Source organism: Rhinoderma darwinii, chromosome 9 (genome assembly GCF_050947455.1).
Source record: "Rhinoderma darwinii isolate aRhiDar2 chromosome 9, aRhiDar2.hap1, whole genome shotgun sequence".
In the NCBI taxonomy this organism is placed as follows: Eukaryota; Metazoa; Chordata; class Amphibia; order Anura; family Rhinodermatidae; genus Rhinoderma; species Rhinoderma darwinii.
Genome location: NC_134695.1, coordinates 33,453,502 through 33,480,568, shown reverse-complemented (window position 1 = coordinate 33,480,568; position 27,067 = coordinate 33,453,502). Strand labels below are relative to the sequence as shown.

General features: G+C 43.4%; 1 protein-coding gene across 1 annotated transcript in view; it reads right to left on the bottom strand.

Annotated features, from left to right (window-relative positions):
* The window catches only part of NUTF2 (nuclear transport factor 2), a 63,015-nt gene extending 37,427 nt beyond the window's left edge, over window positions 1-25,588 (bottom strand). The window contains exons 1-4 of the mRNA XM_075836914.1: window positions 25,297-25,588; window positions 2,302-2,421; window positions 1,841-1,912; window positions 709-807 (exon numbers count right to left, since the gene is read on the bottom strand). Coding sequence (XP_075693029.1) covers window positions 709-807; window positions 1,841-1,912; window positions 2,302-2,397 — 267 coding nt within the window. The 5' untranslated portion in view covers window positions 2,398-2,421; window positions 25,297-25,588. The remainder of the gene's footprint in view (window positions 1-708; window positions 808-1,840; window positions 1,913-2,301; window positions 2,422-25,296) is intronic.
* Between the last annotated feature and the right edge of the window lie 1,479 nt (window positions 25,589-27,067).

The following is a 27,067-nucleotide window of genomic DNA, read 5'->3' as shown; positions in this document are numbered from 1 at the left end:
ATACAAATGTGCTTATTGGTGTGTTTAACTGAATGAAGGTGCATAAATACTGTAATTATACTCCGTGTGGTAAACCATTTAACATTTTTTTTAATTGGAGGGGGCCCACACTTTTGAAACTGCCCAGGGCCTATGGTGCCCTTAAATCCAACTCTGCATTAAACATAACACAAAAGCATCAGTTTTACACAGAGTGCTTCTTTAAAGGGATTTTCCTATCTGAAACATTAGAATTTTAATCTGAGACCCCCATTTAAGAGTGGGGGCCCCTGATCCTGTTCAGAACTCTAGAGAGAATATGACAATGTAGAAAATAGGACGCTAATGGATAATACTCCCTCAATTGTAGCTTATGGGAGTTGTGAAATGCTTGGCTGTTTCCATGTTCTCCCAATAGGTGTGAATCCCAAAAGTAGAACGTCCACCTCTCACATTTCCTATCCATATGCCAAGTGTCTCGGAAGGGAATACCCCTCTAAGTTCTATTGCAGCCCATGGCAGTAGTACAATCTGATAATATGGCCCACTGACCAGAAAAAGGTTGTGTACCCCTGGTCTAGATCAATACAGTGTGCCACTACAACTACGGTCATTTGAGTGTAAAAGCACAACGGGGCATACGCAAAACAAAAAAAAATCATAAGCCAACTACACACACAAAAACATGGAAAATATTATAGGCCTTGGTGGTGAAGTAAAAGGGATTACCTTGAGCTGACCTACGACCATACTGACAATACAGTTGTCAGGTGTTGGCTGATGGTCTTGCGAAGTAATGCTATGTTGGATCTTCTGAAAGGGAAGCATCTGTAAAATGAAACATGTATGAGTCCTCATAGAATGGAGAGGTAGGAAAAATAAAAACCTTAAGATTGGTTGAATCTTATTAGCTAACAGCTTACATTGGCCAATTATCAGGATGATACACCTCTTTTCCGAGTGAAATTTTAAGTTGAATCTTCGTTACAAATTACAACTATGAAGTTTCTCTCATGGTAAATAAAAAAGGGAAAGATAGTTATATTTATAAGCTCTGCTTTTTGTTCCCTTGATAACACAAGCACTTACAGGTTATAAGGAACTAGACAGAGGAGTCCAGGTTTATCATCAGTATTTGTTAGGAGAACAGAAAGAGCCAAGGTCTTAAATTTAGTATCTTTTCCCCATTGAAGATTTAAAGATCAACTGAACTTTTGTAAAATTTTCGATAGGTCTTAGAGAAATATCAGAAGTTGGGATTATGTGCCAAGACCACCACCGGAAATGAAGGAGCAGAAGAGCTAAGCAGCTTTGGTTGTGAATGGCTCTCCTCGCTAGGCTGAAGTTGGGTTCACATAGAACGCCTATGAGCCCGTCTTCAGCCTAACATACAGCAAAAGTTTAGTTACTCTTTATAGAGGTCCTCCCACCTCAGCGGACTTGTGTATTTTAGTAAAAACTTCCTCATGAAACAATTCTGGAACATCTTTTCTTCAAACTCTGCATTGTGCCATTCCTCGGTTATTCCACCTAAAAACTTACGACTGATTCAACTAGGTGTTGCCATTCCATGGTCATAGAGGTGTGTGCCTATATACATTCTCACTTTGTCAGCACTAATTGGACATGGTCACTGTATAAGGACACCCCCTCCCCCCCCAAACTGGTAATACCCAGGTGGTATTTTATCCTTAAGGTTCTAAGAGGAAAAAACAGAAGAACGTAGAGTTCTAAGAAAAGATTTTCTAGAATAGTTATTTCATGGAGAACACAATTACTTACTAACACAGACATGTCAGGAGAGGTGACTGATCTGGTTTAAACCGATGAGTATATTCAGCTTCCACTGAAAAATACTTACGGACAACTTCTCAATGATCGCATCTTTGCCTTGGTATTGCTGGCCTTCCCAAGTTAAACATGATGCATCGGTCTGGAAGAAAGAAGTAGACATAAATTGGTACCGGTGTAATCTAGTGCAGAATAGTACAGTTTAGGGCTTGAATAGGAGGAGCTGCAGCACAAGGCAGAGCCGCCTGTATTCAGAAGCTGCTGTACCCGTTTAAACAATGAAGGGGACGCATTGCTCAAAAGGTGCGTAGCAGCCCTATCATTAGGCTGATCGGTGGGGGACCGGAGGTTTGACCCTACCAATCAAAAATTAATGGCCTATCCGAAGGATAGGCCATTAATTTTTAAGTCCCAGGGAACCCCTTTGAAATTAAGGGGTCAACTATTTGTTTAGCTCAAAGATAAATACAGTGAAAGAAAAATGGGGCATGCTCTCTCTCTCTCCATCTTAAGTTTGTCATAGATACTTACATATATTGCTTTTAATAGCGTTCTATCACTGTCAAACAGACGATAATAATGTTGTACAAAGCTACAGCCAATGTGTTCCCAAAGCTTGTCATCCATGTTGAACGCTTACACAACTGAAACCTGAATGAAAAATAAAGCACACGTAAGCAAGGCTAAACTATCAACCTAGCGTATAACTCCATTTATCTCAGCGGTATAGAATACATAAGATGTCACATTATATACAGTGAAGGAAATATGTATTTGATCCCTTGCTGATTTTGTAAGTTTGCCCACTGTCAAAATCATGAACAGTCTAGAATTTTTAGGCTAGGTTAATTTTACCAGTGAGAGATCGATATTAAAAAAAAAAACAAAAACACAGAAAATCACATTGTCAAAATTATATATATTTATTTGCATTGTGCACAGAGAAATAAGTATTTGATCCCCTACCAACCATTAAGAGTTCAGCCTCCTCCAGACCAGTTACACGCTCCAAATCAACTTGGTGCCTGCATTAAAGACAGCTGTCTTACATGGTCACCTGTATAAAAGACTCCTGTCCACAGACTCAATTAATCAGTCTGACTCTAACCTCTACAACATGGGCAAGACCAAAGAGCTTTATAAGGATGTCAGGGACAAGATCATAGACCTGCACAAGGCTGGAATGGGCTACAAACCCATAAGTAAGACGCTGGGTGAGGAGACAACTGTTGGTGCAATAGTAAGAACATGGAAGACATACAAAATGACTGTCAATTGACATCGATCTGGGGCTCCATGCAAAATCTCACCTCGTGGGGTATCCTTGATCCTGAGGAAGGTGAGAGCTCAGCCGAAAACTACACGAGGGGAACTTGTTAATTATCTCAAGGCAGCTGGGACCACAGTCACCAAGAAAACCATTGGTAACACATTACAGCGTAATGGATTAAAATCCTGCAGTGCCCGCAAGGTCCCCATGCTCAAGAAGACACATGTACAGGCCCGTCTGAAGTTTGCAAATGAACATCTGGATGATTCTGAGAGTGATTGGGAGAAGGTGCTGTGGTCAGATGAGACTAAAATTGAGCTCTTTGGCATTAACTCAACTCGCCGTGTTTGGAGGAAGAGAAATGCTGCCTATGACCCAAAGAACACCGTCCCCACTGTCAAGCATGGAGGTGGAAACATTATGTTTTGGGGGTGTTTCTCTGCTAAGGGCACAGGACTACTTCACCGCATGAATGGGAGAGTGGATGGAGCCATGTACCATCAAATCCTGAGTGACAACCTCCTTCCCTCCACCAGGACATTAAAAATGGCTCGTGGCTGGGTCTTCCAGCACGACAATGACCCGAAACATACAGCCAAGGCAACAAAGGAGTGGCTCAAAAAGAAGCACATTAAGGTCATGGAGTGGCCTAGCCAGTCTCCAGACCTTAATCCCATCGAAAACTTATGGAGGGAGCTGAAGATCCGAGTTGCCAAGCGACAGCCTCAAAATCTTAATGATTTACAGATGATCTGCAAAGAGGAGTGGGCCAAAATTCCATCTAACATGTGTGCAAACCTCATCATCAACTACAAAAAACGTCTGACTGCTGTGCTTGCCAACAAGGGTTTTGCCACCAAGTATTAAGTCTTGTTTGCCAAAGGGATCAAATACTTATTTCTCTGTGCACAATGCAAATAAATATATAGAATTTTGACAGTGATTTTCTGTTTTTTTTTTTATATAATCTCTCTCACTAGAATTTTTAGGCTAGGTTAATTTTACCAGACTGTTCATGACTTTGACAGTGGGCAAACTTACAAAATCAGCAAGGGATCAAATACTTATTTCCTTCACTGTAACCAGGGATGACAGACCTCTTAATATGAACCCTATAAAAACGAAGCTTATGAGTAATAGCATCCCTAAATCCATATAGGGCGCCAGTGAAAGAATGCATTTCCCTTTAGGCCTTATTCAGACATCAGTAATGCAGACGCTATAACACAGCCACGTTACGGACGTCTAAACGAAGCCTTCGCCTGGATTCATGCAAAGGATTTAGTACAGGTTCTGTTTTTTGGTTTTAGGAGCACAGCAGCCCTTATATTTACTGGTATAGAATATTATGTTTTCTACATACAACGCGTTGTATGTGGCTGTTATTTTTACGGCTCTGGTGGCACACCATGCATTTTTTCCCAGCCATTTTTAACCCATTTATTACAATGCTGCATTCCCGGAGGATAGCATACTGAAGTGACAGCCTTGTGTCAGGCGTTTGGATAAGCCACAGCACATTTTCAACCTTTCAGTATACCCGTTGCAGCATGCTGCGATCTTGGAGTTTGCTGTAATCATGAGTCACGGGGTCCCTCAGCCCACCCGCCCCTGATTGATCGCTTTCTCCCTGTGCACAGAAACAAAAATTGCACTTGTCTAGTTGTTTTTTTAGCACATTTTCGTGATGTTTGAGAATAAAAAAATAAAATGCCCTCTTAGGCCCCATGCACACGAACATGCTTTTGCGGCCACAATTCCCACGAAAATCCACGGTAGAATTGCGGCCCCATTTCTATGAGCCCATGCACACGACCATGGTTCAAGGTCCATGCATGGTACAGGCTCATAGAAAATAATGGCCAAATTTTTAACAAACAAAACATTGTATTGAAGAAGGCCTCATGCACTCGACCGCAGCCAGCCGACCCGAAAACCACGGGCTTATTCTTCAATACAATGTTTGTTTGTTAAAAACACCCTCTAAGAACAGCTGCATGTAAACATACATGGGCTCGTCACTTCATGGTCTGTGCATTGTATAGAGAGGATTGTTGCAACAAAGCCTTAACAAAATACAGGTATCCCATACATTGCACAGATAGATGGACCATGTACAGACTTGAGAGATGGTGCACAATGCTTGTAGGGAGAAAGGTCTTTATTTATTTTTTTAACAAGCATTATTGAAAAGTTCTTCTAATATTCAAGAAAAGCGTAAAAAAACAAATAAAAAAAAAACACAAAACGAATGCTATATCATGCCAGGAATTACTCATTTATAAACAGATATTTTAGCAGTTTTCCATACATGCTGGATCAGTTTCAAATGGTATTTATTGAATGAAGAATATACATATCAAACAACCAACAAAAATACAACACAAAGTAATAATCATAAACATACATAGTTTCAATGGCAAAAGTACCTAAAGGGGGTTTCCAGTCCCAAAACATTGATGGCCTACTCCCAGGAAAGGCCATCAATATCTGATCGGTTGGGGTGCGACTCCCGGCACCCCCACCGATCAGCTGTTTTGAAGGTGCCTGCCTACCCTTCATTTGCTCGTACTCCTTATCCGGAGGCTAGGCAGTCAATTTTTTTGAGACTGGACAACCCCTTGAATACAAAATTGTTTGCTTTTTTCACCTTCTTGCGCATTTCTTTGTCAATCACGTGAGGTGTTCCTAAAACTAAACTTAATATGCAGCGGTCATCTTACATTTATTTTATTTTTTTCGTAAACTAGATTTTTATTGAAGATTTAACAGTTACACAAGAAAACAAGCAGAAGACACAGCTCTGAAAACATACACAGCATTACTATCAGCGGTACACATAGGAAAGACATTAGTATGTTTACTCATACAATAAATCGGATAAATACACATAACATATGTGCGAGACCCAGGATTGTCACATCTTAAAGTTAGACCCAGACACACTGTGTAGAGCGTGTGACATCTTCCCGGGCATCAGAGAGGAAAAGAAAAAGAGAAAATAGAAGAAAGAAAACGAAAAGAGAAGGAAGGACCGAAGACAAGAGGAAGAAGCCAAGAATTAATGAGTATGAACCACAGGAGAAACCCTGTGTCATACCCCAAGGCGGGGGGGGGGGGGGGATCTTACATGTATTTTAAAGAGAAACCTACTGGTACTTAGACAAAAAAAAAAATCAAATGTAGATTATATTATAAAAACCTCTATCAAATATATATCATTAGCAGAAGAGCAGATTACCCTCCGTATAAGCGTACGGCCACACGGAGCGGCCCTGAGACGGTCACAACGCGGCCAACAACCGCGCTGGAACTATGTAGGAGCGGCTGTCAAATACCTCGTTAAGGGGTATTCCGATTACATGCGCATGCGCACGGCCACTCCATTCATTCTCTATGGGAGCGCTGGAGATACCAGAGTGCAGTGTTCGGCTTTTTCCGGCACTGCCATAGAGAATGAATAGGGGGTAAGTTGTTGTAATTTGCAAAATCATGTGGCCATAAAGGGTGTATTAATTCATGGGCACACGATTTTGCAGATAAAAGGATGGTTTACCCACGTTAACATACGGCCACTAACAGGCTGTTTGACAGCTGCACCGAAGATGGTACCAACACGGTTGTTAGCCGCGTTGCGAACGTGTTAGGGTAGGGCCGCTCCGTGTGGCCCTACCCTGAGGAAGAATTCAGGCCATAGTATACGTCCATGTGACAGCCGTTAAAACAACGGCCATCACACGGACACATGTATTTCAATGGGGCAGTTTACACGGCCGTTGTTTCAACAGACCGTGTAAAGGGTCCGTTGAAAGATAGAACATGTCCTATTTTGTTCTGTTTTCACAGATCCCTCGATAGACTCAAGTCTATATGGATCCGTGAAAAAGGGACCCGTACGGGTGAAACTCAGACGTGAAAAACTGCGGTTTTTCAAGCCCGCGTTTGCACTCGTTCATGTGAATCTGACCTAAAAGTAAGTTCACATAGGACGGATTTGCTGCAAAAACGCTTTGCAGCAAACCCAACCCAGTTTCCGCAGGGATTGATTTGGTGTAGATTTTCAGCCGGATTTGTCACTGTAGACTTTGATTGGCTGAAGCGGTCACATGGTATGAGACAGGGGGCCAGCTCAACAGAGACCAGCCAATGGGAGCCGGAACGCGTCGCTACTGGACACATCCCTGTGATTTTTGCTGTGAGAAGGCTGCAAAAAATAAATAAAAAATGGGTAAAATCTGGAACCATTGCATAGCATTAAAAATCCCTTACTGCAGGTCAATTTCTGCCAACATTTTTTCGTCTGGATTAGATTTGTTAACCTAAAAATCCAGATGGAAACTCCGCAGCAGTTACGCTACATGTGAACATAGGCTGACTGGACCCATATTTTACTCTTATTTCAGTAGAGTAAGGTTAAACTCTGGTGAGATTCTCTTCTTCTCTGGGAGGTACCAACTGTGAGAGGGCACGGGAATGCTGATTCTATATAGTATTTGAATGGCAAAGTGGAGCCTTGAGCACAGATCTGGTCAGGATTAGGGGTAAATGAAACCATTCACCAGCTTCGCTGTTTTTGTCGATTTACTGGTCATTTCAACTCAATTGGAGAATAGATTATCCTGTTTTTCTAATAAATTCACCAACGGCAGATCTCAAATCTGGTAAAATAATTCCCCAAAGCCTCAAGCGGCAATTCTGCAAAATGCAAATTGGGCGAAAAATTTCTTCACCACCAGCCAGAAGCCTGAACTTTTACTTCATACAGAGTATTATTATTTTGTCAGCCATGTAATAAGATTTTCATGTGTATTATGCAGCCCAGTGAAGGGAGGGGGCTATAGCCGCTTGTCAGGGTATGTTTACACGGCCTATTTTCAGATGTTTTTCGGGCCGAAAAATCGGAAACAGAACGCCTCCAAACATCTGCCCATTGATTTCAATGGGAAAACGGCGTTCTGTTCCGACGAAGCGTTTTATTACGAGTAAAAAAAATGGGCGCGAAAAAGTGCAGGACACTTCTTGGGACGTTTTTTGGAGCAGTTTTCCATAGACTATTGAAAAAAGCTCCACAAACGGCCGTAAATAACGCGCAGAAATCGCTAGTGGCACAAAAAAGGTCTGAAAATCAGGAGCGGTTTTCTCTTTAAAACAGCTCCGTATTTTGAGATGTCTTCGACTCTGCGTGTGAACATACCCTAGAAGGTTAATCTGCTAGAGGCAATTACAGCTGCTTGTTAACGGTTTATCAGCTAGAAGAGACCGCTGCTTTTAGGTTGGGTTCCCACGTGTCGGATACGCAGTACATTCCACCACATTATGGTGCGGTTTTTCCGAACTGAATTTCCTCTGCGGAAGAAAGCGCTCATACTTACCCCCTCGGTCTTCTCTGCGCTTAGTCCATCCTCCTACGATGACATTGCGGGCCATGTGATGTTGCAGCCTGTGATTGGATGCAGCAGTCACATGGGATGAAACGTCATCCCAGGAGGCCGGACTGCAGGAAGGAGGAGAGCGTTCTGGGTAAATATGATATTTTTTCAGAGTTGCGATTTTTGTGGCGTAATCACTGCAGATCGGCCGCAAAAGTCGCAACACTTGGCTTTGTTGCGAGTTTTGCATCCCCATTGAATTCAATCGTGAAAATACACAACAGAAAAACAAAGACGCAGAATAAATTGACATGCTGCGGAATTTAATTCCGCACTGCAGGTCAATTTACTTACATTTGTGCTTTGTTTTTTATCCGCACCGTGGGCATGAGGTTTTCGAGATCTCATTGACTTTGCTGCTACTGTAAATGCTGCAGCATTTCTGCACACAATTCAGTTGCGGAAATTCCGCAGCGTCTAAGGCCGGGTTCCCACGTAGCGTAACGAGATAACAGGTTCGCAAACCGCCAAGTGTATATATACGGCTGGCGGTCGAGGCCCTTAAAACCCACGCCATAGTATATCTTCGGCGTGGGTTTTAGCTGGCTGCCCGAGCTAACGGTGCCCGGCAGTCAGTGACTCCCAGGTACCCTGAAGTGAACATAAAAGAAGCTTTCACTGCTTCTATCTTCTCTGATCACTTGTACACAGTGCTCAATGAGCGCTATGCATAGAATAGAGGCAGCCGGCATGCCATTAGTGAGAGGCTCCTGCTGAGTCTAACAGTGGAAAAACAAGGTGTAAGAGAGAAAAAAAAAAAAAAATATAAAAAAAATAGAATAAAGTCCCCATAAGGGCCCTTCTGACCTTTGAGAGACAGACCATAATTATAAAAAAGATAAAAGATGAAGTGCAAAAAAACTAAATACACATAAAATACCCACCCAAAAAAAAAGTTACCCATGACAATCATTGTTGTAATGCTAGCCCTGACCCAATTCCACTAAAATAGATACGTATTATATCAAAATTTACAGAAGACAATGACAAATAAAAGGTCTGTTTGGGTAAAGCTATAATATTAGCTAAAAAAAAAAATTAGTAAAACAGCTTTTTTTGCAATTATTTTCAAACATTAAGCCTGAAAATTCTAAAAATAGCAAAAAGGATATGTATAAAAAAAAAAAATATGAAACAAGAAGCCTGCACAGTCTACGAAAAAAATTTAGCAAAAATCACGTGGCTAGCCCAACTAATAAAAAAGTTATAGCCGTTTGACGCGTGATAAAAATAGCTAAACAGTGTATGGATGGTCGTGAAGGCTCAAAATAGCCCGGTCCTGAACCGGTTAATGGGAGTCTCATTACATGCACACAGAACTGCTTCTTGTAGCCTCCTCCACAATACACAGGAGAATCTTACATTGCCGCTAATATCACTACATCCAGTGTGAAGTAGCAGCAGAGATCTCCCCTGTGTTTACATGCTGCACCCTCAGTCATCCCCTCCCCACTCGCACACAATGGTCTCTCCCAGCTTAAAGAGGCTCTGTCACCAGATTTTGCAGCCCCTATCTGCTATTGCAGCAGATAGGCGCTGCAATGTAGATTACAGTAACGTTTTTATTTTTTAAAAACGAGCATTTTTGGCCAAGTTATGACCATTTTCGTATTTATGCAAAGGAGGCTTGCAAAAGTACAACTGGGCGTGTTGAAAAGTAAAAGTACAACTGGGCGTGTATTATGTGCGTACATCGGGGCGTGTTTACTACTTTTACTAGCTGGGCGTTGTGTATAGAAGTGTCATCCACTTCTCTTCACAACGCCCAGCTTCTGGCAGTGCAGCACTGTGACGTCACTCACAGGTCCTGCATCGTGTCGGCACCAGAGGCTACACTTGATTCTGCAGCAGCATCAGCGTTTGCAGGTAAGTAGCTACATCGACTTACCTGCAAACGCCGATGCTGCTGCAGAATCATCTGTAGCCTCTGGTGCCGACACGATGCAGGACCTGTGAGTGACGTCACAGTGCTGCACTGCCAGAAGCTGGGCGTTGTGAAGAGAAGTGGATGACACTTCTATACACAACGCCCAGCTAGTAAAAGTAGTAAACACGCCCCGATGTACGCACATAATACACGCCCAGTTGTACTTTTACTTTTCAACACGCCCAGTTGTACTTTTGCAAGCCTCATTTGCATAAATACGAAAATGGTCATAACTTGGCCAAAAATGCTCGTTTTTTAAAAATAAAAACGTTACTGTAATCTACATTGCAGCGCCTATCTGCTCCAATAGCAGATAGGGGTTGCAAAATCTGGTGACAGAGCCTCTTTAACTGAAGGAAGTCCCAGACTGCACTACTGCCTGTAGAGAGCATACAGTCATCTCCCTTACTTAAAGGGAAGGTGTCATTAATTTTATATATTTTTTTTTCAATATTGCTTTTAGTATGATAAAAAAAAAAAAAAAAAAAATTTGTGTTCTTGTGTTCTACTTTACTTTTTTTTTTTATTTTTACCTCTGTGGGGGCTGCCATTTTTTTTTCATCTCTGTATGTGTCGATTAACGACACATACAGAGATGGAATACGGCACATACATCCCCATAGAGAATGCAAACGGGAGCCGTTCTATTCACTGCAGCGTACGCCGTTTGTGTGGGAACGGCGCATGCACCACTCCTACAGACCAAGACGAAGCTAGATAGCAGAGCGAAATCCGGCGGCATTTTCATGTGGAACGGAAGCTGCTACCGGACAGTCAGGTGACTACTTCCGGCCGCGGCTTCCGGCCATATGTTCAAGGAAGCGAAGACGCAAGGAATAGGAGCTGAGGCGGCAGGAGCATGTAAGTTATGTTTGTGTATGTGGTGTGTATTATGTTTGTGTTATACTGTATCTAATCCTCCTACACTGTGCAGTCGCTCAGAAAATGGCGGCACACAGTGTAGGAGGTTTGAAGATTCAACCCCCTCCTTCTCCTGGCACTAGCCAGAATAAGGGAGGGGGGATTGTGTGAGCTCACTAGAGCAAGTGTGTATACCCCAAATTTGCACAAAACTAAAAGATTCCACAGCACTGGACTGCAAGTGGGTGCACGGCTCAATGAGACCTGGTCCACAGTCCTGGATATCAAGCAGACAAAGAATGGACAGAGGCAGCACTTCCAAAAAGAGCAAGAGCTATTTATTCACCCATGCTATGGGTGAATAAATAGCTCTTGCTCTTTTTGGAAGTGCTGCCTCTGTCCATTCTTTGTCTGCTTGATACCCCAAATTTGCAGCATAAAGCAATGAGGTTGCTTTACCACATTGACCATGCTGCAATTTTGGGAACTGCTCCCTCTAGTGACCAGCACATGGAAATGTTATAAATCAGGGTATGTGCACACACACTAATTACGTCCGTAATTGACGGACGTATTTCGGCCGCAAGTACCGGACCGAACACAGTGCAGGGAGCCGGGCTCCTAGCATCATACTTATGTACGATGCTAGGAGTACCTGCCTCGCTGCAGGACAACTGTCCCATGCTGAAAACATGATTACAGTACGGGACAGTTGTCCTGCAGCGAGGCAGGGACTCCTAGCATCGTACATAAGTATGATGCTAGGAGCCCGGCTCCCTGCACTGTGTTCGGTCCGGTACTTGCGGCCGAAATACGTCCGGCAATTACGGACGTAATTAGTGTGTGTGCACATACCCTCAGAATCTAATTTATAATATTTCCTGACTTGTGAAAAATGTTAATTAAAACAATGTGTAATCACTCAAATAATGATTGTTTAAGAAAAAAAATACAATTCTAGCGACACATTCCCTTTAAAAAAAGCCAGAAATGTTATCATTAAATTAGAAGGGAATTTTTTTTATTTTTAAGTTTTCCTAATTATATAGATTTGTATAAATGTTTGTTTTTTTTTAACTTTTTCTCCCTTTTTCAGAAGAGCCCCCAAAATGTCAGAAATTGACTGCACTGCAAATTTCTCCTGTAACCGCTCTATCGCGCCTCATGCACACATCCTTCACCGTATTCACGTCCGTTTAAAATGGATCTGTGTGTCTGTTGTGACAGCAGTGTGGTTTCCGTTGTCACTCCGTGTCCGTTCAGTTTTAAACGGATGCTGTGCTTCCGTTTATCTTCCGTTTTAAACCGTCCGTTAAATTCCATCGTGTGTTGAATGCAGGGAACCTTGGCACGCCCTGCCGTAGCTTAGCAACAGATCCGTGAAAAACAGACAGCACACGGATGCCTTCTGTGTGTCGTTCGTTTTTTTGATGGTCCAATAGACTTCATTGGGCCCCACGATTTCTGAAAGACGGACATGCACTACTTTTGACGGAACCGACCTGTCAAAACAACGGCAGTGTGCATGGCCCCATAGAAATTAATGGGTCAGTGGTGCAAAACAGATAACACCCATGAAGAAAATAACTGAAGTGAGCATGAGCGAGAACCTTTCACTTGCCCATACTTGTGCAGCATGTAATGGGCAGGGCTTCACAAACTGTCTCACTTTAAAAAAATGTTTCCTATCCGCCTCCGTTATTTAGATATCGGTGCCGTTATATTTGGCGCCTGATATGTAAATAAGCCCCTGGACTGTCAATGGGGCGTTTCTATCTAACTAAATAGCAAGGGGGCGTGATCTCTTCGCTCTGACACTGTCCAATCAGCTACAGACAGTGTTAGGGCGGCTTGCACGGTGTTCCTTCCCACGAAAACACACACAGGCTGGTAGAGCGCTCTCTGCAGAACCACCTGTCTGTGTTCTCGCGGGAGGGAACACAGCGCATGCCGACCTGACACTGTCCGTAGCGGATTGGACAGTGTCAGAGCGAAAACATCACGCCCCTTTGCCATTTAGATAGAAACGCCCCATTGACCGTTCAGGGGCTTATATACATATCGGACGCCAAACATAATGGCAACGAAATGTAAATAACGGAGGAAGTTAGAAAAATTATTTCAAGTGAGAGTGTTTGTGAAGCCCGGCCTATTACATGCTGCCCATGTATGGGCAGGTGAACGGTTTCTTTAAAGAGAACCTTTCTACAGATTGGTTCGCATACACGTGCACGCTCCCACTCTTGAACTCTCGCCAGACAAGGACAAGACTGATCTCTCGCGAGAGAGCACACGGTCATGTACTTGTCTGCCGAACTGGCAAGGGGTCATGTCACTGCTACGGATAGTGCAAGAGCTGGAGAGAGGAGTGCGTGCATGCGCGCTATTCTCTCCAGCTCTTGCACTGTCCGTACCAGTGACAAGCCTTCTTGCCATTACACACCTCGTTGCCAGTTCGGCAGACAAGTACAAGACTGTGATCTCTCTCTTATCCTTGTCTGCTGAGAGCTGAAGAGTAAGAGCGTGCGCTGTGACACTGCGCGTAACTGATTGGACTGTCACAGCCATGTTACACGCCCCTTGCCATTACACACCCCATTGACAGTTCAGGAGGTTATTTCAATGTCGGGCGCCAAATAGAACGGCACCGATATCTAAATAAAGGAGGAGGGTAGAAAAATATTAAAGTGAAAGTGCCTCAGGGTTTGTGCCACCTTGCCATTACATGCTGCCCATGTATGGGCAGGTGAAAGGTTTTCTTTAAGGCCTCATGCACACGACCGTGGTGTTTTTCTGGTCCGCAAATTCCAGGACCGTGTTCCGTGGAATGTCATCCGCAGTTCATCCGTATGTAATCCGCAGTTCATCCGTATGTAATCCGCAAAATGCGGATGAAAAAAAAAAAGCCTAGGTAAAACAGGATGACGACAGAACTCATTCCCGCTCGTCGCCTAGCAACACTTCCGCAAACTGCGGATGACATACGGAGGTGTATCCGCAATTTCCACGGGCCCATTGACTTCTATTGGCATGTCCGCACCGCATTTGCGGCCCATAATAGGACATGTCCGGAGTTTCTGCGGCACGGATGTGCGGACATGCGGAGAGCCGTGAAAACACGGATAGTGGGTATGGCCACATAGAAATGAATGGGTCCGCAATTAACCCGTGGATTTGCGGTTGAATTGCGGACGCAAAAACACGGTCGTGTGCATGAGGCCTAACAGGTTCCCGACCGCTGGCCGTAAATATACGGCCAGCGGTCAGGGTCTCTAAAGTCCGGCGTATAGTATATATACGGCCGCACTTCAGAGACTGTGCACGCGCGATCGCGTGCACACAGCCCTGTGCCCTCGCTGTTACCAACAGCTCTGGGCACTGGGCAGAGTATCAGGGACCAATCTGATGGTCCCTGAACATGTGGTCGCTGTGACAACCAATCACAGCGATCACATGCATTCCTGCTTATAAAACAGTGTGCACGCGATCGCGTGCACACAGCCCTGTGCCCACGCTGTTACCAACAGCTCTGGGCACTGGGCAGAGTATCAGGGACCAATCTGATGGTCCCTGATCATGTGGTCGCTGTGAAAACCTATCACAGCGACCACATTTGTTTTATTTTGACTTTTCTGGCAGTAAATCTCCTGCCTCTTTTCTTCTCCTCAAACATTGTTTCAGTTTGAGGAGAAGAAGAGACTCGGGAGAATTGCTGCCAGAAGATTACAGTTACACAAAAAATACAGTTACACTCTAAAACATTCTCTGTATAGATAGAAAAAAAGATAGATGGATAGATAGATTGTATAGATAGATAGAAATCTATCTATCTACCTTTCTTTCTTTTATTCTATTAGAATAGGCAGGTAGGGAGTATATAATTATATATATATCCACATATATATAATATATATAGCAATAGCGGTTTATTTTTTTGTTAGCGGTAGTGTAGATATATATAGCAGTTAGTTTGTGTGTTTTATAAAAAAAAAAAAAAATTTGTTTAGTTAGTGTTAGTGTTAGTTACGTTATGGCGAGGAAGTTGTTTAGCGCCGAGGAGGCATACGCCATGCTGTGGTCTGAGTCGGAGACCGCATCAGAGATGGCGTCCGAGATGGAACCTGTTTTGGGCAGTGACGATGACAGCGTCACTTCAGGTTCATCTTCAGGGGACGTTGTCCCTGATGCAGTCGAAACTGCAGAACATGAAAGCGCAGGGCCAAGTAGCGCTGTAGCACGGGACAGCCTGGTCCCTCCAGTCCAGGCTCTTGTATGGGCACCTGCCCCATCTTTTGGGCCTAGAATCCACGGATTTACGGCCACTCCTGGCATAACCGTGGACAATACAAATTTTGTCCAAATGGATTACTTCCATTTATTTATAACGGACGACATCCTAAATCAGATTGTCCACGAAACAAATTTATATGCCACGCAATATATAAGGCAGAAACCTTCATCCACCCATGCCAGAGATTGGACGCCCACCAATTTGCAGGAATTAAAAAAATTTTTGGGGCTCACCCTAAATATGGGTATTGTCAAAAAGCCCTCCATTAGGTCTTACTGGTCAACAAGACCCGCCCAAGCCACCCCAGTATATTCTGCAGTAATGCCCAGGTCTCGTTATGAGACAATAATGAGGTTCCTCCACTTCAATGACAACGCACAGGCCCCCCCAAGTACCGATGCAAACCGGGATCGGTTGTTCAAAATAAGACCGCTAATAAATTCCCTGAATAATTTATTTCTGCAACTCTACACCCCTGAGCAGAATGTAAGTGTGGACGAATCCCTCCTCAACTTTCATGGCAGACTTAGCTTTCGCCAATATCTACCTTCCAAAAGGGCAAGATATGGCGTTAAGCTCTACAAATTGTGTGAAAGCGGGTCAGGATATACCACCGCCTTCAGGATTTATGAAGGGCGGGACCGCACAATAAATGTTCCTGGATGCCCCCCTGATCTTTCCACCAGCAGTAAGATTGTGTGGGAGATAATGCAGCCTCTGCTTCACAAAAGGGTACCACCTGTACTGTGATCATTTTTATTCGAGTGTGCCCCTGTTTAGGCATTTGCATGCTGCAAGGACTGGGGCATGTGGTACCATGCGCAAAAACCGAATTGGTTTTCCACAGCAATTAGTGGGGAAGCGCATGGTAAAGGGGGACTCCTGTGCTTATGCATCTGAAGAATTGCTGGCGGTCAAGTTCAGGGATCGCAAAGATGTGTATGTGCTAAGCACGATTCATACCGCAGGAACAGTGGCAGTGAGGGAAAGGGGGGCAACATCGGACAAGCACAAACCAGTGAGCATGTCCGAATATAACAAGTACATGGGGGGGGTGGATTTAAGCGACCAGGTTTTACAGCCCTATTTAGTAAAACGCAAAACTAAAACCTGGTACAAAAAGGTGGCCATTTATTTGTTACAGGTGGCCATCCACAACTCATTTGTGCTCTATAAAAAAAACAGAGGCAGAGACACATACCTGGATTTCCAGGAGAAAATTATTGAAGGCCTCATTTTTGATGTTCAGGACACCTGAGAATGCCCCCAGTCTGAGGATGTCACGCGACTGACTGAAAGACACTTCATCAGTCGGATTCCCCCAACAGCAACCAGAAGCAACCCCCAGAAAAAGTGCCGCGTCTGCAGAAAAGACGGGCACCGCAAAGATTCCCGATATTTCTGTCCCTCATGTCCCTCACAACCAGGCCTGTGCATTGAGCCATGTTTTAAAAAATACCACACACTGTTCTGAATTATTAGATTTTAGTTAATTTGTTGAAAATATATTTGCCCTACATTACGTTTTTATTTTTCCCCTGATTTTACTCCAAGGGTGAGGGAGGGAATGGGTGGGGGGTGGATGTCATGTTTGATGTTTTCTAAAGTTCATCTGCTGGAGAGCTCCATTTGCATTAACCTGCAATTTCTTATTTTAGAAAACCCCAAAAAATAAATTCCCATTATACCCCTAGATGAATATTTTGAGATTTCTGCTTCAAGAGCAGATATTTTGGAAGTGTTATAGAAACTCTGTTGAGTTTTGTAAAACCAGCTTTGAAAAAAAGCGATTTGTGAAATAAGCTTCTTCTATCCTCCGCCCTCCTACATCTCTATGTGATAAATAAGGCCACATATTTGGTATCCCCATGCACGGGAGAAGTGGCAGAATGTGAACGGAGATTAATTTTGACCGTGGTCTATACCGTGTGTGAAAAATGCTGGTATAAACTGACGCATTTGCTAAAAAATTGCTAATTTTATTTTGATCCATCTTATTCAAGAAACTTTCAGAAGAAAACTGGACTGTCTAAAAATATGATAAACCCCTTGAAGGAAACCTTGTGGGGTCTACTTGTGTGAATGAAGTCATTTATGGGGTGTTTCTAATGTTTCAGCAGCATTAGGCCCCCCAGAAAACAGTATGCTGCTATAAAATCAAATGCAGAATTCCTGGACCAAAAAGACTCCTTTTATGCCAAGCCCTGGCACATGCCCGCACAGTGAATAAGGCACACATATTTGGTATCCCCATGCACGGGAGAAGTGGAAGAATGTGAAAGGAGATGAATTTTGTCCGTGGACTATACCGTGTGTGAAAAATACTAGCCTAAACTGACGCATTTGCTAAAAACGTGCTGATTTTATTTTGTTCCATCTTATTCAAGAAACTTTCAGAAGAAAACTGGACTTGCTAAAAATATGATAAACCCCTTGAAGGAAACCTTGTGGGGTCTAATTGTGTGAATGAAGTCATTTATGGGGTGTTTCTAATGTTTCAGCAGCATTAGGCCCCCCAGAAAACAGTATACGGCTATAAAATCAAATGCAAAATTCCTGGACCGAAAAGCCTCCTTTTATGCCAAGCCCTGGCACATGCCCGCACAGCGAATAAGGCACACATATTTGGTATCCCCATGCACGGGAGAAGTGGAAGAACGTGAAAGGAGATGAATTTTGGCCGTGGTCTATACCGTGTGTGAAAAATGCTAGCATAAACCGACGCAATTGTTAAATTCTTGCATTTTTTTCCAATTTTGCCCACTTTAGAGAAAAAAAAAAAAAAGATATATACTGACAAATGCCACTAAAACAAAGCCCTATCTGTCCTTTAAAAAGAGTGTAAAATTCAAAGATGAACTTTATTCACCTGCAGAGTTAGTCATCTAAAGAAGCGCATAGCAAAATTGTGAAATTTGCTCTGGTCATTTAGCTGTAAAACAGCCTAGTCCTTAACCGGTTAATGGGTTATTCCCATCTTCACTTTTAAAAGTGATTTCCCCCAAAATAAATTTTCTATTAAACATAAACATGTTATACCCCTTCATGTTGTCTTACCTCTACTCTTCCACTTTTTCATGGCATGGTCCTGCTCCTCGTTCCCTGGATTTTTGATTTATTGGGCGGTACTAAGCCCCCTTCTATACAAATCCAGTAAGTGGCGCTGTGATATTCTCACATCACTGCTTGTAGGTGTGTGCGCACTCCCGACACTGATGCTGTGAATATCATTACATGCAGCATCCCGGGGGGGGGGGGGGCGTGGGTACAACTCTGTGCCACTGTGTTCTAACAGGAGTGGTAAAGGAGGTTTCCCATTCCCCTCTCGTTACCATCTCCTGTTTCAGTGTAATGTCAGCAATAAACATTGGTGGAGTGGACTTCCCGGTCAGCAGCTGTTTTGGCTGATCTCTACACGTCCATGCCGAGATGACAGACCTTTATCGGGAGTTTACTTTACAAAGGCCCCATGTACACGACCGTGCCCGCAATCACGGCCCGCGATTGCGGGCACGGCCGGCCGCTGACTGACAGCCGCATTTTCGGGCCGTGCTCCCATACAAAGTATGGGAGCACGGCCCTCAAAATGCGAAAGAACGGACATGTTCCATAATTCCTGAAACATTTCCACGGCACTGACACCCTTCCGTAGTGCTACGGAAAGGTGTCAGTGTTCAATGAAAGTGAATGGCTCCGTTTTTGCGGACCGCAGTTGCGGTCCGCAAAAACTGAGGTTTTTTTGCGGTCGTGTGCATGGGGCCTTAGGCTGCGTTCACATCTACATCAAGGCTCCGTTCCGAGGGAGCTTTCCATTGGAACGGAGCCCTGACTGACACAAACCAGAAGTTGCAGTTTCCATCACCATCGATTTCAGTGGTGACGGACCCAGTGCCAATGGCTTCCTTTAGTCTCAGTTGTGCAAGGGTCCTGTTGTTTTAACGGAATCAATAGTGTAGTCGACTAAGCCATTGATGCCGTCAAAACGACAGAACCCCTGGTTTCCGTTTGTCAGTCAGGGCTCCGTCCCGAAGGAAAATTTTGATGAAACGTCGGAATGGAGCGCTGACCCAGATTTCTGTCTTTATGACAGAATCAATAGCGCAGTCGACTGTGCTATTGGTTCAGTCAAGAACGGAACCCTGTCACAACCCGACGGAAACCTCACAGAACCCCTAGACGGAAGGGCAACGGTGATGTAAACAGGCCCTAAGGCTACAAGCACACATGGCGTAATTTGGTGCAGAAAGTCCACATCAAAACCGCAGGTAAACGCAAGTAATTCTGCACCTAAGAATGCATATTTTGATGCATTTTTAGGTGTAGTTTTTACATTTTAATGCGATAGCAATAGCATAGTCGACTACACTATTGATTCCACCAAAATAAAAAACGGAAACCTTGTGGAACGGAAGCATTACCATTGAAATCAATGGTAATGCAAACGAAGAGCAATGCTTTCTGTTTGTGGGTTCCCCTGAAGGAACCCCGACGCAGATGTGAACGAAGCCTAACACGCAGCATGTGCATTTGAACTAAGGGTCCAGTCAAACAAGGAAGATTTTGTTGCAGAAATTCCTGCGACTGATAAATCAGTTCTATTCATCTGAATGGGGTTGTTTCTGCAGCAAGTGCATAGTTTTATGCAAGTTCCAGTCAGACAAATGTGCAACAAACTCTGCCGCGTGTGACTGCACCCTAAACGTATGGTCAAAACAGTGTGCACAGCACTTTACAGCAGTCTGCCTGCAAATCCCGTCCACGATAAAAGCCTGTATTGTGGTCCCTCTTTGCAGCCGTGTTTAAAGGGATATGGTGTGAGACAAGATGCGACAGTAGGCAAAGATATTTTTTCCTAACCGATTGTGAGGGGGACAAAAATCCCTCTGTCCCTGTAGTACGGCAGGGGCCCATAGGATATTATAAGCCGCGTATTCAGGATCTATTTTATATAGACCTAAGAATACTTGTGCTGAAGCTAAACACAGAATTGTGTCTTCTGTATTTTGCTGGAAGACCGCAGAATTAAATGTTGCTTGTATACATGACAACGGGGGAAATATATCAGCTTCACAGCACATTTGTAGTGTAAAAAGTCACAAAGCTTGGCGCACACCATATTTGCACTAAAAATTTTGAGTTCTCACCTCTCGCCACTTTAGAAAACTAGCAAGAAATGGGGTAGAACTACCACCTACAATAGTTGTTTGGGGAGATACACAGTGCGTGCATAAGTAAGGATGCCCATACCGTGTCGTACTGGTACTTAACACATCACTCCGTACTATTACGGTGCAGGCTCAGGAGCTGTGCCCGCATCATCCCCCAGTGGGTGTAAGGCGCCATGCACACGACCGTTTTCGGATCCGTGATATACGGACCGCATGTCTGCCGCATTTCCCGGACCCAACACAGTTCAGGGAGCCGGGCTCCTAGCATCATAGTTATGCATGACGCTGGGTGTCCCTGCCTCGCAGCGGGATGTGTTGCTATGGAAGCTGGGGGGCCTAACAACGGGGCGCAGGTCTGCAATCTACCGTAGCCAATAGGCTACATGTCAGTTTTACACTGACAGGCAATAATGTACTGCAATACAGAAATGTGCAGTGTATTATCCAAGTGATTAGATCATCCAGTGCTGAACTTAGAGGCTCTGTCCCCACATTATAAGTGGCCTGTCTTGTACATGATGTGATCGGCGCTGTAATGTAGATTACAGCAGTATTTTTTTATTTAGAAAAACTATCATTTTTGACGGAGTTATGACCTATATTAGCTTTATGCTAATGAGTTTCTCAATGGATAACTGGGCGTGTTTTACTTTTTGGCCAAGTGGGCGTTGTAAAGAGGAGTGTATGACGCTGACCAATCAATGACTAATCAGAATCATACACTTCTCTCCATTCATTTACACAGCACAGTGATATCGCTATGTGCAGCCACATACACGCCAACGTTACTGCAGTGTCCTGACAATTAATATACATTACCTCCAGCCAGGATGTGATGTGTATTCAGAATCCTGACACTTCGCTAATACAATCCCGACACTACAGCATAGCAAGCGTAATCTCGCGAGATTACGTTGTAAACGGTCATTTAAAACGAGATTACGCTTGCTGTGCTGTCGTTTCAGGATTGTGTTAGTGAAGTGTCAGAATTCTGAATAAACATCACGTCCTGGCTGGAGGTAATGTATATTCATTGTCAGGACACTGCAGTAACGTTGGTGTGTATATGTGACTGCACACAGCGATATAGCTATATCGCTATGTGCTGTGTAAATGAATGGAGAGAAGTGTATGACGCGGATTGGTCAGCGTCATACACTCCCCTGTACAACGCCCACTTGGCCATATAGTAAAACACGCCCAGTTATCCATTAAGAAACTCATTAGCATAAAGCTAATATAGGTCATAACTCCTTCAACAATGAGTTTTTCTAAATAAAAAAAACACAGCTGTAATCTACATTACAGTGCTGATCACATCATGTACAATATAGGCCACTTATAATGTGGTGACAGAGCCTCTTTAAAGGAACAGTGTCACGAAAAAAAAAAAATTAACATCAGTTTGGTTTTAGTGTTTTATTAAAAACTTTTATATTTGTGTGTTTGCGTTTTACTTTTTTTATTTTTACACTTTTTCTTCCCTATGGGGGCTGCCATTTTTTTTTCCATTTCTGTAAGCGTCGATTAACAACACATACAGACATGGAATACGACAGCTACAGTCCCATAGTGAATGCGAACGGGGCCCGTTCCATCCACTATGGTGTACGCCGTCTGTGTGGGAACGGCGAATGCGCCGCTCCCACACAGTCCAAGTTAAACTGCGCGCCGTCCGGCGACATTTTCCTGTAGACCGGAAGTCGCGGCCGGACAGTAAGATTACTACTTCCGGTCGCGGCTTCCGGACTTGTGCACTTGGAGCGGCGCTAGCAGACGGCGCGGACGGACCGGCGGCGACTGGAGCAGGTAAGTTATTTCTATGTATGTTCGTGTTTTACTGTGTGTTTACTAGTGTATGTTAACCTACTACACTGTGTTAGCACAAAAAATGGCGACACACAGTGTAGGAGGTTTGACCATTCAATCCCCTCGTTTCTCCCAGCACTAGCCAGGATAAAGGAGGGGGGGATTCTGAGAGCTCACTAGAGCGAGTGAGTTTTCCCAAATTTTGCAGCATAAAGCAATGTGGTTGCTTTACCACATGCAATGCTGCAATTTTGGGAATTGCTCCATCTAGTGACCAGCACTGGGAAATATTATAAATTAGAATCTAATTCATAATATTTCCTGACTAGTGAAAAAAAGTAAAAAAATTAGAACACTGTTTAATCATTTTTACACTAACTGTTCAATTAAAAAAACAAAAAACCTCACAACACATTCCCTTTAAGGGAAAAAAAAAGCAGTTCATCTGAAAAATTTGTCAATGGTATCGCTGCTTCTGTAATATCACCCGTACTATAAAAACGAACCCATTATTTGTTGCGCATGGTGAACACCTTTCCAAAAAAATATAAAAAAGTTAAAATCCTGCTTTTGGTTTTTCCCACCCCCCAAAAAAATACACAGTAAAAAGCGATCGAAAACTAGTATGTACCCTGAAGTAGTACTAATGAAAAATACAAGTCTTCCCTCAAAAAACAGGCCCTCAAAGCTTTGTCAACAGAAAAATAGAAATGTTGTGGGTCTTTACAATTTCAACAACCCATTGCACATTATTTTGTAAAATTAAAATGTTTTTATTGTGCAAAAGTAGAAAACCAAAAACACTATAAAAACTTGGTATATCCATGAAGTTGTGTTATTTATATTGCTTGGTGAACTCTGTAAAAACAAAAACACAATGGTAGAATTCCTGGTTTGGGGGAGTTCACATGGGATACAGTTAAAATCGGGGGGGGGGGGGCAATAAAGCTACTAACAAAAACAGAATGCGCACGATGACATCATTATCTGCTCTGAACATCTATGCCAGACCTGTAGGCACTGCGTGCCATCGTATGGTAGCTCGTGTAACAGCATGCGTTATATCACACCACAGATCTATTTTTTTTCTCACTGAACCTTTGAGGAAAAAACCCTCTGTACCGCCACGTTAAATCTGACACACACGGAGGTACACAGTATCGGTGCCACATCACAAATGCCTACAACACAGATCCATAATACAGTCGTATGCATGAGGCCTTAGGCTACGTTCACATTTGCGTTGTGCCCTCCGTTAATAATGGAAGCCATAGTGCTCAGCCCGATCAGCGGTATGCCGGGTTCCATTCACTTACAATGGTGTCCGCAGGGTTATCTTGGTTTGGACAGAAAGAATAATTCTTCATTCAGCGCTATCCTTCCTGTCAAATTCACTGGGGCTGCCGATGGAGGCTCTGACAGCAGTGTGAACACAGCCTTTATTAGGCTATGTTCACACGGAGTATTTTGTAGGCGGAATTTCTGCCTCAAAATTCCGTTTGGAAGTTTGAGGCAGATTTTCCTCTCCCTGCCATTGAGCGCCGCAGGCATGAAACGCCGCAAAATACGCTTTCTCTGCCTCCCATTGAAGTCAATGGGAGGTCAGAGGCGGAAACACCCGAAGATAGGGCATGTCGCTTCTTTCTCCCGCGAGGCGGTTTTACCGCTTGCGGGTGAAAACCACCCCCGCCTCCCATTGAAACCAACGGGAGGCATTTTCGGCCCGTTTTTGACGAGTTTTTTGGCACGGTTTCCGCATCAAAAAACTCTGTGTACTCAGCCTAAGGCTCTGTCCGCATTACGTCTGAGCCTTCCATAAGACAAATAAATTAGGCGTATTGCACGATGTATACCGCTGGCGGGAGGCGATGGCATATACGTCACTTATTGGTATACTTAGCGGGATGTTTCTGCATAGAAAAGTGGACTTCGCTTTTCTATACTGCCCAAAAAAAATTTAAAAAAAAATGGGTACATCAATATACAGCAGTCAGAAAGTCTCTATTCGCCCGGCGGAGGCTATGAACGCACTTGGCACATATGTAGGAAGCTTTTCCTAGCGTATACGTCAAATGTAGGTCTCAAAAGTGAATTGAACAGATCCTTTAAAAAAAAAAAAAAAGTTCCTAGAACTTCTATGGGCAGCCATGATAGCGGGACCGCACGAACGTGAGTTTTACATGTTATTCCGATGCGCAAAATCAGATGGAAGTAAAACGTAAACGCTGGGGCTGAAATATTGCAGCGACCGCAACAAGTGACCGCGGCCTTACACGTAATACTAACAAACTATTCGTGAAACGGTTTAAGTATAAAACAACTTGTGATATTTTACTCATATACACAGCCCTGAGGCCAGCTAGGTGCCATAAAGCAGTCATAGAACATCACTTCACTGGAGCCCGGCCCGGCCCAGAAACTTCTTTGTAACAAGCAGCTCCATTCATTGTGTGAAACGTCGTTTACAAGCCCAGAATATCTGACAAAAATTATATAAAAAAACCACAAGACAAACAAGACACCACATAGTAACCGGGACCGCTGAGCGGACCACCCCGGCAAGTACCACCACCTCCCCCCGGCTCTCTAAACCCATTCAGCACAGGCCCACAGCTCCGCCATGCCAAAGACACAAACCCATGACAGGGAACGAGCGAGGAGGGAACTCTGGGCCACAATCCCCCGCCCACACTAACGCGACTACCAGGCGCACAAGTCTATTACAGGAGAAACCCAGGCCTAAAGACCGGGAGCTGGGACTTTCTTCTTACCCCTCACGAGGTCCTGCTCTGTAAGGTCCCGACGAGCTGCACAGCTCCCGCCACCGCCCTCCTCCTCAGCGAGCTGCCTTCTAGGGGCGGCACTTCCCAGCACCGAAGACTGCCGGGACTTGTAGTCTGACGAGGCGGTTGCCGCTCAGGAAGGCAGCTATAAAAGAAGTCGGAGTGCAGCCTGTAGTGCCTGCTGTGTGGACTGACGTGTATATATACGCTGGGGCTGTAATCTGGATATATACTCAATGTAAAAGTGTATAAGGAGAGCGCGCTCGCTAATGCGAGACATTTCCCTTACCCCAGAATAGACACACACTCACCTCATCTATCATAATTATGTCACGTGCCACCTCGATTTAACCCCTTCCCGCCGCAGCCCTCTTTCAGATTTTCATTTTCGTTTTTTCCTCCCCACCTTCCAAAAGCCATAACGTCTTTATTTTTCCATCTATATAGTCCTATGAGGGCTTGATTTTTGCGGGACGAGTTGTAGTTTTTCGTAGTACCATTTATTGTGCTATATATTGTACTAGGAAACGGGAAAAAAATTATTTGTGGGGTAGAAAATGAAAAAAAACAGCGATTCCTCTATGGTTTTTTGCGCGCCATTTTTACGGAATTTACATTGCAAGTAAAACAACATGTTAAATTTATTCTGTGGGTCAATACGATTACGGCGATACCAAATATATATAGTTTTTTCTATATTTTGCTACTTTTACAAGTAAAAACCTAAGTGTAAATAAGAACATTTATTTATTTTGTGTTGCCAAATTCCGAGAGCCATAACTTTTTTATTTTTCCGTCGATTAAGTGGTATAAGGGCTTATTTTTTGCGGGATAAGCTGTAGTTTTTAGTAATACCATTTTGGTGTACATCGGAGGTTTGATTACTTTTTATTAAATTTTTTGTGGGAGATTAGGTGACCAAAAAATAGAGATATTGGCGTTTATAATTTTTTTTTTTTTACGGGGTTCACCTTGCAGGTGAACCCCTTCAGGACCCAGCCTGTTTTGGCCTTCAGGACCCAGCCGATTTTTTCAAATCTGACATGTGTTACTTTATGTGGTAATAACGTTGGAATGCTTTTACCTATCCAAGCGATTCTGAGATTGTTTTCTCGTGACATGTTGTACTTTATGTTAGTGAAAAAATTTTGACGATAATTTTAGTATTTATTTCTGAAAAACACCACAATTTAGCAAAAATTAGCATTTTTCTAAATTTAAACGTATCTGCTTGTAAAACAGATAGTAATACCACACAAAATAGTTACTAGTTAACATTTCCCATATGTCTACTTTATGTTTGCATTGTTTTTTGAACGTCCTTTTATTTTTCTAGGACGTTACAAGGCTTAGAACTTTAGCAGCAATTTCTCTTATTTTAAAGAAAATTTCAAAAGGCTATTTTTTCAGGGACCAGTTCAGTCTGAGGTGGCTTTGAGGGCCGTATATATTAGAAAATCCCCATAAGTCACCCCATTTTGAAAACTGCACCCCTCAAGGTATTCGAATCAGCATTGACAAAGTGTTTTAACCCTTTAGGCGTTTCACAGGAATTAAAGCAAAGTAGAGGTGAAATTTACAAATTTAATTTTTTTTGCAGAAATTAATTTCTAATACATTTTTTTTTTGTAACACAGAAGATTTTACCAGAGAAATTCAACTCAATATTTATTGCCCAGATTCTGCAGTTTTTAGAAATATCCCACATGTGGCCCTAGTGCGATAATGGACTGAAGCACCGGCCTCAGAAGCAAAGGAG